A 16,462-nucleotide genomic window follows, 5' to 3' on the forward strand; every position below is an offset into this window, starting at 1 on the left:
GTTTTTCTGGCAGTCTCTCTCCTTGGGTGTCTGAGTGCCTATGAAAATTTTTAAGGGCTTGCTAGTTTATGTGGACCTGAATAAGGTAGGTCCTATAGAGTGAAAATGGGATTTAATAATTGTTAATATTTTAATCTTTCTGGGAAAAATATTCTCAATAAGAATATAGACCTTTGTTATTTGACTTTTGTACATTTAGCTTTCATACATTTCAAGTATTGCAGGGGATTCCCTGTAGTGATTTAGGGCAAAGGAAAGCAATAGGACCTTCCTAAGTGGGTTCCATGCTGAGGAGTCAAGACTGCCATTTTGAATTGAAGCAGATTAGTCTTTTAACCAGAGATAGATCATGGAAAAGAGACAGTGGATCTTTCTACCTTGTTTTAGGACATCAGTTTTCTTCCAGATTAGGTAACAAAATTTATGCCATCCATTAATTGAATTTTAAGTTCAGCTTCAGGACAGATAATTTGTGAGGGTAAATTGTTGTCAGGTTCTGCCAATATATTGACTGTCACTATTTGTTACAGAGCTCAAGGTTAGTTTTCATTGACTATTTTATAGATTTAGACAGGTGGAGGCAGAAATAGGTAACTAAAATCTTTTACAACAGAGGACATATTTTAATTATATCAAGAATCATAATTTAATAAGTAGATCACTGACTTTTCCCCAGATTATGTTTTCCTTTTTTGAGGGGGAAGCTGGATATAAAGAAATCAACTTGCTCATTTTCATTGTGTATTTTTGCTCTCAAGCATTTTCCATGAACTGTGTGTGGATTCATTGCCTGCATCACATGACAAAGACTTGAGTGTTGCTACTAAGGTAAAGTGGTCTCTTGTAAAATTAATTTTCTCACTCTGAATGTAGTTTTGCATAGTATTTACTTTTGAAACTTAGCAGTGGTATACCTATCATTATTTTATGGTGGTAATGGAAAGTTGGTCAAAGAAAAACATACATATGGCTAGTTGATTCAAAAAATTTGTTTAACTTTGGTAACTAACAAAGATTGATAAGTACTGTGATGGGGGAGCTGAAAAAAATGAACTGGAAAATAAGTAGTGACAGGAAAATCACATAAGGAATGCTTTCTCCAATAGAGGAAACATGAAATTTGGTTAAGGTTTATTTGGATAAATACTAACACTTTGACTTTTAAATCATACGAGTGTGACTTTCATAATATTTATGGCTGTATAAATCTTCAGTGGATCAAATTATTTGCAGTAATCATGGAATCCCCCAGGTACCTTTTAGTTACAAAAATGTTCAGCACATAGCATATAGCTTTTTTTTCATGGAAACTTATTATTTTGGTATCCTGTAGTTTTTAGGAGAGATTGTTTCTCTACTTATATTATTGGTTCTGTAGTGAGATTAAAAAATATTAAAAATTGTAGAAAAATTGCTGAGTGTGTTGGTGTACACCTGTCGTCCCTGCTACTTGGGAGTTTGAGGCAGGAAGATTGCTTGAGCCCAGGAGTTTGAGAAAAACCTGGGCAACATAACAAGACTGTATCTGACTTAAAAATATAAATTGTGGAAATGTAGAAATTTAAATTTATGCTCTCAAAATTTGTATCACAAAGGGATTTTTGTGTATTTCATAAGTTGTCCATGAAGAGTTTATATAAAACACTTTATCTAATTGAATAACATGTATTTTGATGCAAATAACCAGTTCTAGAAGCAGAGACTCTTAATACCAATATGGTAAGACTTTAACATCATAATTTTGTCATTGTAGTTTATTTAAAATATTTACTTCACCAGGCGTGGTGGCTCACGCCTATAATCCTAGCACTTTGGGAGGCCGAGGTGGGGGGATCACCTGAGGTCAGGAGTTCAAGATCAGCCTGGCAAACGTGGTGAAACCTTGTCTCCAAAAAAAGAAAAAAAACCACAAAAATTAGCCGGGCATGATGGCGCCAAGGCGGGAGAATCGCTAGAACCCAGGAGGCGGAGGTTGCAGTGAGCCAAGATCGCACCATTGCACTCCAGCCTGGGTGACAGAGCAAGACTACATCTTAAAAAATAAAATAAAATAACCGCTCAAAGTCCTTATATCACATTCTGAAATTTCGAGTTTCAGAAGTTTTTATATTTAGTTGTTCAAATAATCATTGGAAGCTCCTGCATACCATGAGCTACTGGAGGTCAGTAAACATATCTGTGTATATCCTGGAGTTCCTAGAATATAGTCTTCCATGTAAGAAGCATTTTAATTCTTGTTTTTTGAGATGGGAATTCACTCTGTAACCCAGGCTAGAGTGCAGTGGTGAGATCTTGGCTCACTCCAATCTCCATTTCCTGGTCTCAGGTGATCCTCACACCTCAGCCATCCAAGTAGTTGGGACTATAGACCTGTGTCACCATGCTTGGCTGATTTTTGTGGTTTTTGTAGAGATGGGGTTTTGCCTTGTTGCCCAGACTGGTCTTTAACTGTTGGGCTCAAGTGTTCTGCCTGCCTCAGCCTCTCAAAGTGCCGGGGTTACAGGCATGAGACATTCAGCCTTAATAGTTGTTTAAGCTGAATGAATAGACAAATGAATTTTTATATAATGGAATGTTATAAGTAATATACCTCATATATCTAACGATTAAATATTTAAAATATTGCTTACATTTGTATTATTTTTTAATATTTAAGGATGTATAAGTTTTGATGTGTTATGTTAAGAAATTATGCCATAAATAAAAAGGAAATAAATTAGAAATACATCATCAGTAGCAAAGAGGATTACAATGTATTTTCTAGTATCATTCAACTGGAATCTTAACATTGTGATTTTAGATTAACATTTCTGATACTTTTTATTAGCCCCAACTCATGTTCTATTAAATATACCTTTTCAAGCCATACATTACTCTTTAGAATTCTGGTGACCAATTCTTTTTCTAGGTGGAAAGTTGAAAGTTCCAGATTTCTCTCTCTGTGGCAATAATGTGCTTTCAGGTAGTGGTAGATGACCATATTTAAGTAATTGAATGTCTTATAGTAATAAACTCTATCACAGAAGTACTTACAAAAAAACTAATTGTAGCATAAATATGAATTAGAATTATTAGGGAGATGAAAGACCAAAATGCTCTGTTATAGATCTCTTTCTCCATGTACTTTATTGTACTTCATGTTGTTTCTTTTCTTTCTTGGCCTAAGCTCATATCTCATTGACCAATTAGGCTTGTTTTTTTTTGTATCTTCCTTAGTTCTCACATTTTAAATTGAAATTTTTGTGGAGTCAGGGCCTTGCTCTGTTGCCCAGGCTGGAGTGTAGTGCCATGATCTTGGCTCACTACAGTCTCCACCTCTAAGGCTCAAGTGATCTTCCCACATCAGCCTCCCGAGCAGCTGGGATAAAGGCACACACCATCATGCCTGACTCCTTTTTGTATCTTTGTGTAGAGATGTGTTCTCGTTATGTTGCCCAGGCTGGTCTCAAATTCCTGAACTCAAGCAATCCACCCACCTTGGCCTGGCAAAGGGCTGGGATTACAGGTGTGAGCCACCATGCCTGGGCAACATTGAGGTTTATTTAAAGAAATTGGTTAGGGCTGTGTGTGTGGTGGTGCACACTGGTTATCTCAACACTTTGGGAGGCAGAAGTGGGAGGTTTACTTGAGCCTAGGAGTTTGAGACCAGCCTGGGCAATATAGTGAGGCCTTGTCTCTACAAAAATAACAATAAAAACATTAGCCTGGCATGATGGTATGCACCTGTAGTTCCAGCTATTTGAGAAGTTGAGGTGGGAAGATTGCTCGAGGTCAGGAGGTTGAGACTGCAGTGAGCCATAATCATGCCACTGCATTCTAGCCCTGGGTTGACAGAGTGAGACCCAGTTTCATAAAAAGCGATTGATAAGAAACTCTGGATGTAACTCATTATAATTTTTAAAATGGAAACTAATTATTGATATTACCTTAGCAGTATGTCCCTGAGAAAGTGTCAGAGCCTTTACCTGGACCTTCCCATGAAAAAGGAAACAGAATAGTCAATGGAAAAGGAGAAGGTGAGAACCATGTTTTATTTAAAAAGTTATTTGATTTTTTTTTTAAATATGAGCACCCATATAGTCTAATAGCTAAAGAAAATGTCCTGTTAACTGTGTAATAAGTAAAGGAGAAGTAAAATGGTGATAAGTTGTGTCTCTAACCAAGGGTCAGCAGTTGATTCTATTGGGAGTACCACTAAAGGAACTGAGTTATGAGTTCCATTTTAAGATACTCTAAGACCTGAGACAAGTCAGGAGAGAGGGAAGAGGAAATGAATAAAAGAGAAAGAAAGAATGAGGAGGACAGAGAGTACATGGAATAAATTTTAAAAATATGCGGGTGTGTGTAGTGGAGGATAGTAAAGTCAAATTGTTCTGTAGAAGAAGGAAGAACAGGGTGTTAGAAATAGGAAGGAAGATAAAATGAGCTTCCAGTACCAAAATGTGTGAGACAATTAGAGTAACATTTTCCTACTCTTGCTGTCATCCTCACTACTGGGGAGGCATTAAGGATTGAGGTACTTTACCACACAGACCTGTGTTTTATCTACCATAGATGAACATCACCAAAAGTGGTCGGCCATGTATGGCTATAATTTAGTTTTATAGAAAATGTTGTAACCTCATGGAATAGTATCATATAAGTTAAATTAACATAATTGAAAAGAATAGTGTTGGGTGATTTGTGGAGAAGAAATTAATTAGAGAAGGCATCGCCTAACTAAAAGTTCATTAGAAACATTATGGCTTATAGTATTAAATTCAGAGAAATGATAGGGAAGAAATTGAGGCTAGGCCAAAAAGGGCAATTAGGGTAAACCAATATGGAAGCACATCAGTGTAGAACAGGGCATTCAAATTTTCATGAAGTAGTTGAGGAACTTCTGGAAAATGCACATTCTGATCGATTCTGCATTTCTCATGAGTACTCAGGTGATGTTGGTACTGGTCCTTGGGCATAGCTCTGAATAGCAAGGAAATAGTCTTCCTTTAGAGAAATCTGGAAAAAGAACCATTGGACAACAATTTAAAAAATAACAGAATCAAGGGAAAGCATTAATTTCCTTTTATTTCTGAGCATGATTCTAGCCACGGGAAGGAGAATGAGATGAAAACAGAGAGATTACAGGTATATACTACTGCTGAATACAGATGAAAAAAGTGGTCACAATTATCCACAAAAAGCAGTTAGGAAGGGAAGCATCAGGACAACAGATCTAAAGATTACTTTTTCAAAGGAAGAGGGATTGTGAAAGGACAAGGAGGGAGGAAAGAAAGAAATTTGCTGGGGGTCTTGGGAGTTAAAGCCAAGTAAACTTGAGACAACTCACTTCCAGTTGCTTCAGCATATGCCCAGTCTCACAAAAGAGGTTATTCCTGTGGAGGGTACTGGAGGCAGGAGGGAGTGCTAGAATTGGGGTAAACCACAGCAGCTCATTTCACTTCGTAATTGTCAGGCCCCAGAGAAAGAAGTTTCATTGACATGAGTGAATTAGATATAATTAAGTTGTATATAGATGCTTTGGCTAATTTTTTTTGAGACAGCCAGTTCTTTGATAGCTGTTTTATAAAAGTCCTTTACAGTGTAAGATGATATACTGAACTTAGCTAATTTTAGAAGCAATCATATTATAAAATTCATTCTGTAAATATGAAAATTGTCATTTTCAATGAATATTGCACTAATTTTGCAATATAAAAGTGTATTTGTATCCAGCAAGTCTGTGGTAATTCAGTGTTTTCTTTTTTGATAAATATTTCGATATTGGAAGCTGATTTTACATGGTTTATTTGATGTGTTTTATGGGCCGCCTTGCATGAGTGGATCAAGGAGCTCTAATTCAAGGCCAAACGAGGGGATAGGAGAAATGTAGGTGCTGCAGTAGCCCATGTGGTCATGGGAAAAACGAGTATTTTGATTAGCTGTCATTTCATAAGTGTGTATCCTAGCTGATCAATTTAGAACACTTTCTTTGATGAGAGGTGAATCGCACATTCACCTGAACTGTCATCCCAACTGTGTATTTCCTTAGTGACAGGACAAGGGGAATTTGTTTGTGGCGTGTTGGCAGCAATGCCTCTGATGTGTTGAGTTAAAATACTCTGTACATTCACCATCAACTTTGACATTGATTCCCTCAGGTTTGATTTGCACCTCTGTTTAACGGTGCCTTTTCTCCCCATGAGTCCATGTGTTCACAGTGATGTCCATGCTTTTCTATTTTAGGTATAGGCATTTGAAACATAATCTCACTATTGAAATGTAAACTGTGCATTTTAGGAATCGTATGTTCCTATTTTCCTCATTATATTTCTGTCATGTTGCTGTCCTAGGCAATGAAAAGAAGAAGCCAAGAAGAACCCTCAAAACCTTAAGTGATTATTTTTATAGCCAGGCATGAGAACTCAGCTCGATAGTAACACTGCATGAATGTTTGGTTGGCCCAGTCATACTCAGATATAATTGATGACATATCCCCTTTGCTTTGTAGGGCCTCCTGCAAAACATCCTTCCTTGAAGGTAATTAATTATGTATATTTTTTGAATCACTAACTCCATATTATATAAAATATATATGATTTATGAATCATTTTCTTTTAAAACCCATTCAACCTAGCACTGAGATGGAAGATCCTGCTGTGAAAGGAGCAGTACAAAGAAAGAATGTACAGACATTGAGAGCAGGTATGTTTTCAATACAAATGGAATGCTGGAAATAAGTACATTCAATGATTGGAAGTACTCACGTTATTCTTACCCCTAATTCTATTTGTTCAAAACTGAATGGAAGGCATTGACATAAATGTTATTGTTGGTATCCATATTTGAATAAAAATAAATTTAGAAGCATAAAAAAGATTTTAAAAATGTAAGCTTTAACTGAGATGTTTCTATTTTAATATTTTGAATAGCATACAGTTTTCAATATAAAATTTTTATTCTTGTCAGGGATTCAAAGCGGTGAATTTTGAGACTCTAAGATATTTCCAGTGAGTTATGTGCTAGTTGGAGTTCTGATCTTTACCTAGAGGAAAGCTTTACTTATTAATGTGTCAGTTTCTGTTTTAACTTTAGAGGCTTGCTGCTAGTGTTATTACACTGATGATCTGAAGCCAATCAGATGTTCTAAAGAGCAGACTGTGTGTGTATGTGTGTTTATAGGTGTGTGTATGTGTGTTTGTTGCATCTTTGATTATTAAAAATGAGGAAAGTACTCATTTATAACTGGTAGGCACAATCTTTTAAAATGGTGATTTTGAGACTTTTTGATGTTAAGGTTTTTAAAACATGATTGCATAGAGGCTACTGACATCATAAATTGGTTATTTTGCATTTCAATGCCCTTTTGAAATCCTTAGCTATATTGTGATGCTCAGAAATAGTATGCAGATTTTTTTATTTGAGTCCTAAAATGGTATGCGAGTGGTTATACACTTTATATACCTTTCTGCCACTTTCTTTGGTGTACGTTGTATTATATTTTCCAGATGTATCCACATTGATATGATTATCTCTGGTTTAATTCATTTTACACTTTACATTGTATTCCCTTAGACCACTTTACCACATTTAGTTAGACTCTCCTGTTGCTGATAAATGATGAATGAAAAAAATAAAAATAAAAATAATGTCAGATTAAAAGGGCTTTTGTTTAATCAGTTTGTATCTATTAGTATTTACTATATGAGAATTTAAAGCTAAAAAGTTCAGAATGCAAGCATGCATTAGCATATTTTATAAATGCCCTTAGAACTACAACCCATGAGCCTTTAGCCTATGAAGTTAGGACAATTCATTTCTCTGAAGAAGTTTGCTGTGCTGTTCTCAGAAAAGAAAACTGAAAAGAGCAAATGACATTGTCTTATTTGACTTCTTGGACATCCTTAAATGAAACTGAAACTCTGGGGATACTCAGATCAAAATTCTGAACTAATGTTTTGAACAGTATATATTAGTTTGTGAATGTCCAGTGATCGTGAGGCCTTGTTGGTGAAATGAACTTTCAAGTTTCACTTTTGTGTTTTTTGCTCTTTTCCTTGACTTGTCTTAAAAGCTTAAATTCAACAGTTTTATTTATACAGAAACCAGGAATATAACTTGTTAAATATATTTCTTTCCTGTCTCACGGCACTGTGTATGCTTCAGATCTAGTGTGAACATAGACTTATTTTTATATAGGAACAATTAGGTTTTTTGTTTGTGTTTTTGAGACAGAGTCTTGCTCTGTCACCCAGGCTGGAGTGCAGTGGCTCAGTCTTGGCTCATTTCAACCTCTGCCTCTCGAGTTCAAGCAATTCTCCTGCCTCAGCTCCTTGAGTAGCTGATACTACATGCATGTGCTACCACACCCTGCTAATTTTTCTATTTTTAGTAGAGATGGGGTTTCACCATGTTGGCCAGGCTGCTCTCCTACTCCTGACCTCAGGTGATCTGCCCACCTCAGCTTTCCAATGTCCTGGGATTACAGGTGGGAGCCACTGTGCCAGCTACAAATAAGATTTTTAAGGCTATTATATTTTATACAAATCATTGGTCTATATTTAAGGCTTCACATGTGAATTCTGAAGGTATTCATGCATGGAGGGAAGATCACCTCAGTTTAATGAAAGCAGTTTTTAATTTAACGTATATTCATTAAAAATTTTTTTGAAGTTTTTGTCTCTAGTACACAGAAACACACAATAATGTCATGGGTATTTAACCTTAATGTGTTTATGCACAAAGTTAGTTATTCAAATATTTTCTTATCTCTGAAGAATCTTAATTATTAATAAAATTTCTCATGGAAAACAAAATATATAATAGACATCGTTAATTGATTCAAAGTAAATTGTAGTAAATAACAAAAGCTTAGAACAAAGTGAGAGATTCTAGTTAAGTAAACTTGTCTGAGTTAATAGCAATTACAGGACTTGTAAACTACATTAGACCGTGAAGGAGTAGTGTGTTTGTGGGGTAGAGGACAACATGGTACTTCTTCAGTGAAGAAGGAATTTTTATACCTTATTACAATTTGTATTACTATTTACATTCTAATAAATAAAAACTTTATTTTCAGGTATTTTAGATTATATTTCTACTACTTGAACCATCAATAGTAAGACCTTTCAAAAATTTGGGAAGTTGTGAGTTGATGATAAATATCTATCACCATCAGTGATCAAAAATCAGACAGCAACTACAGACTTTGGACACACGAACTTCACAGTTAAAGAAAGGATTAATCTTGGAGCTGTGTTTCTATCAGGCAATTATACTCTTCATTACCTGTGTGAATCACAACTATTAGAGTAGAAAGCAAAGAAGGGAAAGAAGCATAGAAAATTTTATTCTAGATTACCTTGGTTGGCTTCATGCTACCATAGTTCTGACTTTTAAAAAGTCATTTTGTGGTCAAATGTACTTTGTGTTTACTCCCCTTATGCAGCCTACAACCAAACAGAATGCTTCTTAGCAAGGCATTTGTATTGTTCCTTTAAGGAAAGCAACATATAAATAACAAAGAGAATGAGGAGAAAGTAATTTCACTGAGGTTAGTATTTAACATAAATTTGAGTGTGGGTACCATGATTATAGTTAGAATTTTGGGGCTGGATGGGAAAACCAGGTAGATGTCTATAGATTTCTTCTCAAACACAATGTGGCTTTGATTATTTTTACATCTCTAATTCCGCAATTATTAGGTACAACTGTATGCAGTGTCACTAAAAATACCTTCCAAAACCAAATATTAAATAATGTCTTTGGCTTTCTGTATTATAGTGTTGATTTTCCCAATATTAATGGGAACCATTGAGCATTTGCCTTGTGATGTCTCCTAAGCTGTACTCACACATTCCATCACCTTGTCTTAATGGATAATCATGCACTAGGAGTATGGATTTTCAGCAGAGCTGTATCATTTAAAGATAACACATGAGCATCAAATTTAATTCTGCTAGAACACCCAGTCTATTGATTAATTGCAGCTACTATGGGGTCTACGTTACATACAAGTTAAATTCAGTGCCCTTAATCAGTTATATGATCAGGTGAACAATAATAAATTATGCAATATTTTTTCACCCCTACAGTTTTAATTTCTTTTACCGCTTATGTCTAGAATTAACATTTTGTTTTGCAAAACATGATGATAATCTTCTAGAGTGGTGATAACAAGCTATAAATCCAAAGTTTCTTACATATGCAAATGACTTGTTTGCTTCTATTTTCTCATGAGCTTGGTAGATCTAGGAAGCAGAACTTTTAAAACAAAATCCCCAAATGTGGCCAGGAGCAGTGGCTCACGCCTGTAATCCCAGCACTTTGGGAGGCCAAGGCCGGTGGATAACCTGAGGTTGGGAGTTTGAGACCATCCTGACCAACATGGAGTAACCCATCTCTACTAAAAATACAAAAGTAACTGGGCATGGTGGCACATGCCTGTAATCCCAGTTACTCAGGAGGCTGAGGCAGGAGAATAGCTTGAATCTGAGAGGCAGAGGTTGTGGTGAGCTGAGATCACACTATTGCACTTCAGCCTGGCAGCAAGAGTGATATTCCATCTCAAACAACAACAACAACAACAACGACAACAAACCCAAATGCATTTTCTTGGCACAGTAAAGCTGAAACAGAAAAAGTATAAAGTAAATACAAGTAACCAAAACAGTTTATGTATATTATTTTACTTCTCATTTGATAACTTTTGTAAAGTAATGAGCAGAATGTATTTCTCCAGGGACCCAGATATATACATTTATTCATTCAGTACAAATTCATTCTTATAATGGCCACTGATACTTATATTCTAAATATTTCTAAAAACATCTTCTCAGGCCTGCATCATCTTTGCAACATTGCCTTATATTTTATCTTTGTTCATTTATTTATATGCCTCAGAATTTTATGCTCCTCACAGTATTTAGAGTTAATTATCTCTAATACAAATACATCTGTGAACCACTCCTGAATACCTAATGTCCAAGCATCTTAAAGGTTTACATAAGGCATTCAGAAACTGACTTCTGAGTTGGGCACGGTGGCTCATGTCTGTAATCCCAGCACTTTGGGAGGCTGGGGCAGCTGGATCATTTGAGGTCAGGAGTTCAAGACCAGCCTGGCCAACGTGGTGAAACCCCATGTCTACTAAAAATACAAAAATTAGCAGGTGGTACTGGCATGCACCTGTAGTCTCAGCTATTCGGGAGGCTGAGGCAGGAGAATTGCTTGAACCTGGGAGGCCAGGTTGCGGTGAGCCAAGATCATGCCACTGCACTCCAGTCTGGGAGACAGAGAAAGACCTTGTCTCAAAGAAAGAAAAGAAAAAGAAACTGACTTCTGTCCAAATCTCCATCTCTAGCCCTTTCCTCATCTGCCTTTTTCTCTGGAATTACTGAGCTGCTGGTAATGCCCCCCTCACCGTTCCTGTTTTGTAGAGAAATACATATGCTCTTGAAGGCTTCTCTCCCTCTCTTATTGCTGCCTGGCGTGTGCTTACCCTTTCCTGCCCCTGCCTCCCTTAATCTGGCTAACCTTACCCTCTAAGTCTCAGCTCATGCATGATCTTTAGGAAAGCCATCCCTGACTGCTTTTATTTTCCTTTCTTAAACTTCAGTGCTTAACACTTAGCAGGAACTCAGTAACTAATTATTTAGCTAAGTTAAGACTGTTTATACAAAGATGATTCAAAGATTTTCTTCTACAGTCTAGCAGCAAAGGGGATCGACGTGTAAAGACATCATGTGTGGTTCAGGTGGTAAAGTGATACTAGAAAAATTGACAAAGTACCAAGGGAGCCCCAAGAAGCAGACACCTGTGTGTGGAGAAAGAGCTAGAATCAAGGAAGACTTCACATAGCATTCTGAGCCTTTTTTATTTTCTTTTCCTGTTGTTGGAGACAAGTTCTTACTCTGTCACCCAGGGTGGAGTGCAATGGCATGATCGAGACTCACTGCAACCTCAAACTCCTGGGCTCAAGGGATCTTCTCACCTAAACTTCTTGAATAGCTGGTACTACAGGCACATATCACCATGCCTGTCTAATTTTTTGTAGAGTCAAGGTTAGCTATGGCTCCCAGGCTGGTCTTAAACTCTTGGCCTCGAGCAATTCTCCCACTTTGGCCTTCCAAAGTGCTGGGATTACAGATGTGAGCTATTATGCCCAGCCTACATTCTGAGTCTTAAAAGATGAAAATAAATTTTTCAGAATAGTAGGGGAAAACATTTGTGATGTGAAAAACGGGGTGCACACTAATTAAGGTATAAACAACAATTTTGCAAATTGTTAGTAACTGCCAACTCAATTGGTGTGTTGTTAAAAAGATACTGTTATGAAGTATAATAAAGTGTTACATGGTATATTATTTTGACTTATTTTAAAATTTTGTTTTTTTTCCAACAGTTTTGTTTATCTATGTTGGGCGGAACAATCTGTGAGTGACTCTGAGATTGTTTATGGCTTGAACCTGGTGATATCTAGTGTCTCCCCAAGTAGTTTGTTGAAGTTTTGGATATTTAGAAGTATTTCTTAAATAAGTAAATATTTCAGTAAACATTCAGCTTCACTTAAACTCTCAAAATATAAAATACAAAGAAATGTTATTCTCTTTTTATAAAGATTATAGTATTTATCTAACTGTTCTTAGTTCATTTGAACTAAACCTATGAATTTGTCAACAGAACAAGCCTTACGAGAGGCTTCAGAGGAAGAGCAAGAAAGGCTTGAAAGAAGTGAAAAGAAGCAACCACAGGTATATAAAAATTTAAGTTTCTTGTTTAATATTGGGTTTTTTTTTGCTTTAGTAACAAAGTGTAGTCCAAATGACATGACCTTTTAGACTGTACCTTTATAATCCAATAGATCATAATTTCATATTTAATATTTAAAGCATTTTAACCAGTTATGAAACTTAAGATATTCCTACCATCTGTAGTAACTCATAGCTGTCTTTACACTTGGAATTGAGGCAAGAAACTTCCAGAATTATCTTGCTCTTTTATTTTTATAACCTTACTCATAATATAGAAGGTAACATGAAATATTGAGTCATATTACTAAGGAATAGAAATTATGAACAATTTAACAATGATGGCCACTGAGTTAAACTAATATTAAAGGAGTCATCATTGCCAGTGGCTCAAATGTTGCAGTTTTATATTGCTGGTCACCAGTGCCGAGTTTAAAGATTTACTCTGTTTTGTGGTCACCAGTTGACTTCTGTGTCTGTGTTCAGGGAGTGAATGGGGTCATAAAAGTCAACCCAGTTGCCTATTAAGAGAATCCTACCTTGCAGAATGGGACCGTTGGTGTCAGGGTACAAACAATAAATTTATTTCAACATAAATAAATAGTAAATATTACTAAAATTTAAAAAATCCATCCACTATCACTAGTGGGACTTAAAATATATTAGAAGTGGAGATAAGCAGAAAATCTATCTAAATACATAATACTATCATAGTACATCATTTGAATTAGAATTTAAAATTTTGTTTCTCTTTCTGATTGGTGTTCAGTTTGGCTCTTAATAATTTAGTGTTTGCCTAGTCTCTAGTTAATCTTCAGAAATATAAATGCACTGTAGCATGGCAAATTATTTTTCACTTTTTAGTTACAATCCCATAATTTAAGAATAGCAACACATAGATTAAGTTTCACAGTTAAATTTTCATTATTTTCTAATATTTCTTTGTTTATACTTGATTAAAGCTAATTTTAAAACATGCACTCTGACAGAAAAGACATCTGAGAAACAAAACAAGCAAATTTGTTTTCCACTTTCGCACCTACTAAAAAAAAAGTCTCAAAAACCAGAACTGGGTAAGAATTGTGATAAAGGGAATATATCTGTATATTCACGACTTTCTTTAAAATCCATTACAAACAAGTTCAAGCTGAATATTTGTGAAAGTTTTGAAAACCCCAAAATTACTGCTTGCCCTGAGGAAGAGCTCCTACATAGTAACTCTAAAGAGGGACGAACTTAAAGGGAGTGCCCTCTAATCTAATGAATCATGTCCCTGATTGTGAGGAGGAAGATGCATCAGGAGGGTCTAACTCTGTGGCATTCCAGACAGCGCCTGAACAGAGGAAGCCCATGTCAAATGTCTTTTCATTCTGTTCACACTCCAGGTCCCTGAAATACACTTACCAGTCATCTTCTAAGCTTCATTTAAATGAAAACAAATCAGACTATAAAAATGAAAACAAACCAGACACATAGCTTGTTTCTGACACAGATGAAGAAAATTTTTGTAATGGTGAAGGAACTGAAAAATTAAGGAACCCAGCAATTATGATTGAAATGAAAGATGATTAAGAGTTTGACACGCAAATGGCAAAAAATATAAACCCAAATACCACTAATTGGAAATTAGACATTAGGCATTGGCCTCAGTCTAGAGATCCTGAAAGTGTTTTTGATTTGTGGTTTACCCACCCCAAAGAAATGGAGCATATGATTCAGATAGAAAGCCACAGTAAATCTGCTGTTACAGATACTTATAAAAACAGAAAACCAATACAGTGCTTGTTCCAGAAGCCACTATATGGCAATCCCAGTGGTGATAACTACCAAAGCATGAATCTTGAATTATAAAATGTGAGTTATTCTCTACCACATAGTAAGAGGACATAAAAAGTATAGCTAGAAGACTTACAGCAAGATATTCCAAGGCTTAAGAATGAGGTAGGCATGTTACAAGTAGAGTTCCTGGCTTTGGAGAAAGAGACAGTTCAACTTCAAAAAGACAGAGGTTCACTTACTGCTTCTTTTTTCTGTTTATCAATTATTTGATTCAGTCTAATTTTCTATTCAAGAAAATCTCATGTGTACAGTTACAGTGGGGTTTTCTAAATGTGTAATTATGTGTCAAAGTAGATGAGTTCTTCTATCTAAATAACAGTTCTGGAGAATGTTCTCATAATATTTGTTCATTAATCAACCTAAGTCTCACTCTCAGTCTTCCAAGTGGCATATGGGCTGGGAAACTAATTCAGCCATATACCATGTGACCTTCTGAACCAGATCAACTTAAAGAAATCGCTAAAGAAACAAGCTCTAGATTCTAGATTCTTTTTTCTGTATTCATTTAGAGATGAATTACATTTATTTAATGATAGAATGAGAATACAATGGGTAGGAAGCAATGACTGAGAAGAGCCACAAAAACACATCTAACCTTGAGAGTTGCAATGAATATTCCCAGCTGAATGAGTCTGTTTAATGTGTTTTCATGCATGCAAGTTTATCTGCTTAGCTCAAACTGTTTGAATTTACAGTCCCATCATGGTTATTTCAAATATTTTTGAAAACAAATACATACTTCCACATATTTTAAAAAATTACCACTCTCCAATATTTCTGTTGAATCAGACCTTATATTATGTTGTTTAATAAAGTATGGTAAGTTTTGACATGTATGATTTTTTATCATATAAGAAGCATAACTTCTCAGCCAAAAATTTAGCATTTGACTCTTTAGTGGAAAGTTGAGTTCTGTACATTGTGTTCTAAAGATAGACAAAAATCTAGAGATTTACTTCTTTCAAAGTAAAAGCAGATGAGGCCTTTTTCCACCCTCTGAGGCATTAAATTGCTTTGCTTAAGTTAGACTTTTAATATATTTAATTTGATAAATTTATCTGGTAATTTATGTAATTCAGCAATACAGAATTGTATCATGTTATTTGGTGCCATGAAATGCTAGGGAATGCCACCTTAGGAGCTTTGGATGAAACATTTAATATGTCTTGGTTGGTTTGACACCCATTATCAGTAGATAATGGGGCTAAAGTAGATAACTGTACCATATGTTTTCCACCTATAAACTTTTGTGGTAATTGAATGTGAAATCTGGGGAGCATCTTGCTTTCCAGAATTCTACACTAGAAACTCAGCAGTTTCACTCTGCTTCTTGTGTTGTGGCAAACTTTTGTTCCCATAGTTCAGGGAGCCCCTTTAGTTTTTTTGATATCCCAGGATTCAAAGAAAAAAACGGAGAGATAAAAGCAGTGGGAAAAGAATAGCTTAGTGCAGAAAAGGGAAAGCTTCTTTTCTGTTCCTGAAGCCCTACAAGGTCACATCCTCTTTATCTGGCTATTTCATGTAAAATCCAGGTGGTAAAGACAGAAGACATATGTTATGCCTGTGTCTTTTTATTTCTCTGTTTCTGCCAGTCAGATAGCATAAACATTTATATCAGATAGCAAAGAGTGGGTAGGAATAAAAGCACAAAATGGAGAAGAGTCCTTTTTGAAATTTTGGAAAATTCTTCTATTCACTCAAACAGAAATGAGCAGACTTTACAAAAATTTCAATGATAAAATGATAAGAATATCTTATAATAACTAGGTATAATGATAAAATTAAATTAAGCACAAAATATTTTTATGATTAAAATGGTGATAGTTAACCTGAATCAAGTGAAAAAATCAGGGAAAAAGTTCTTTTTATTGAATAAAATAATAACAATTATTATT

General features: G+C 35.5%; 1 protein-coding gene across 1 annotated transcript in view; it reads left to right on the plus strand.

Moving 5' to 3' along the window:
• Nucleotides 1-16,462, plus strand: part of LOC100597406 (ankyrin repeat domain-containing protein 20A2-like) — a 56,670-nt gene that overhangs the window by 36,391 nt on the left and 3,817 nt on the right. Inside the window, 5 exon segments of the mRNA XM_030801199.1 lie at nt 759-828; nt 3,935-4,016; nt 6,491-6,517; nt 6,610-6,684; nt 12,661-12,731. Coding sequence (XP_030657059.1) covers nt 759-828; nt 3,935-4,016; nt 6,491-6,517; nt 6,610-6,684; nt 12,661-12,731 — 325 coding nt within the window.

Source organism: Nomascus leucogenys, chromosome 1a (genome assembly GCF_006542625.1).
Source record: "Nomascus leucogenys isolate Asia chromosome 1a, Asia_NLE_v1, whole genome shotgun sequence".
Lineage (NCBI taxonomy): Eukaryota > Metazoa > Chordata > Mammalia > Primates > Hylobatidae > Nomascus > Nomascus leucogenys.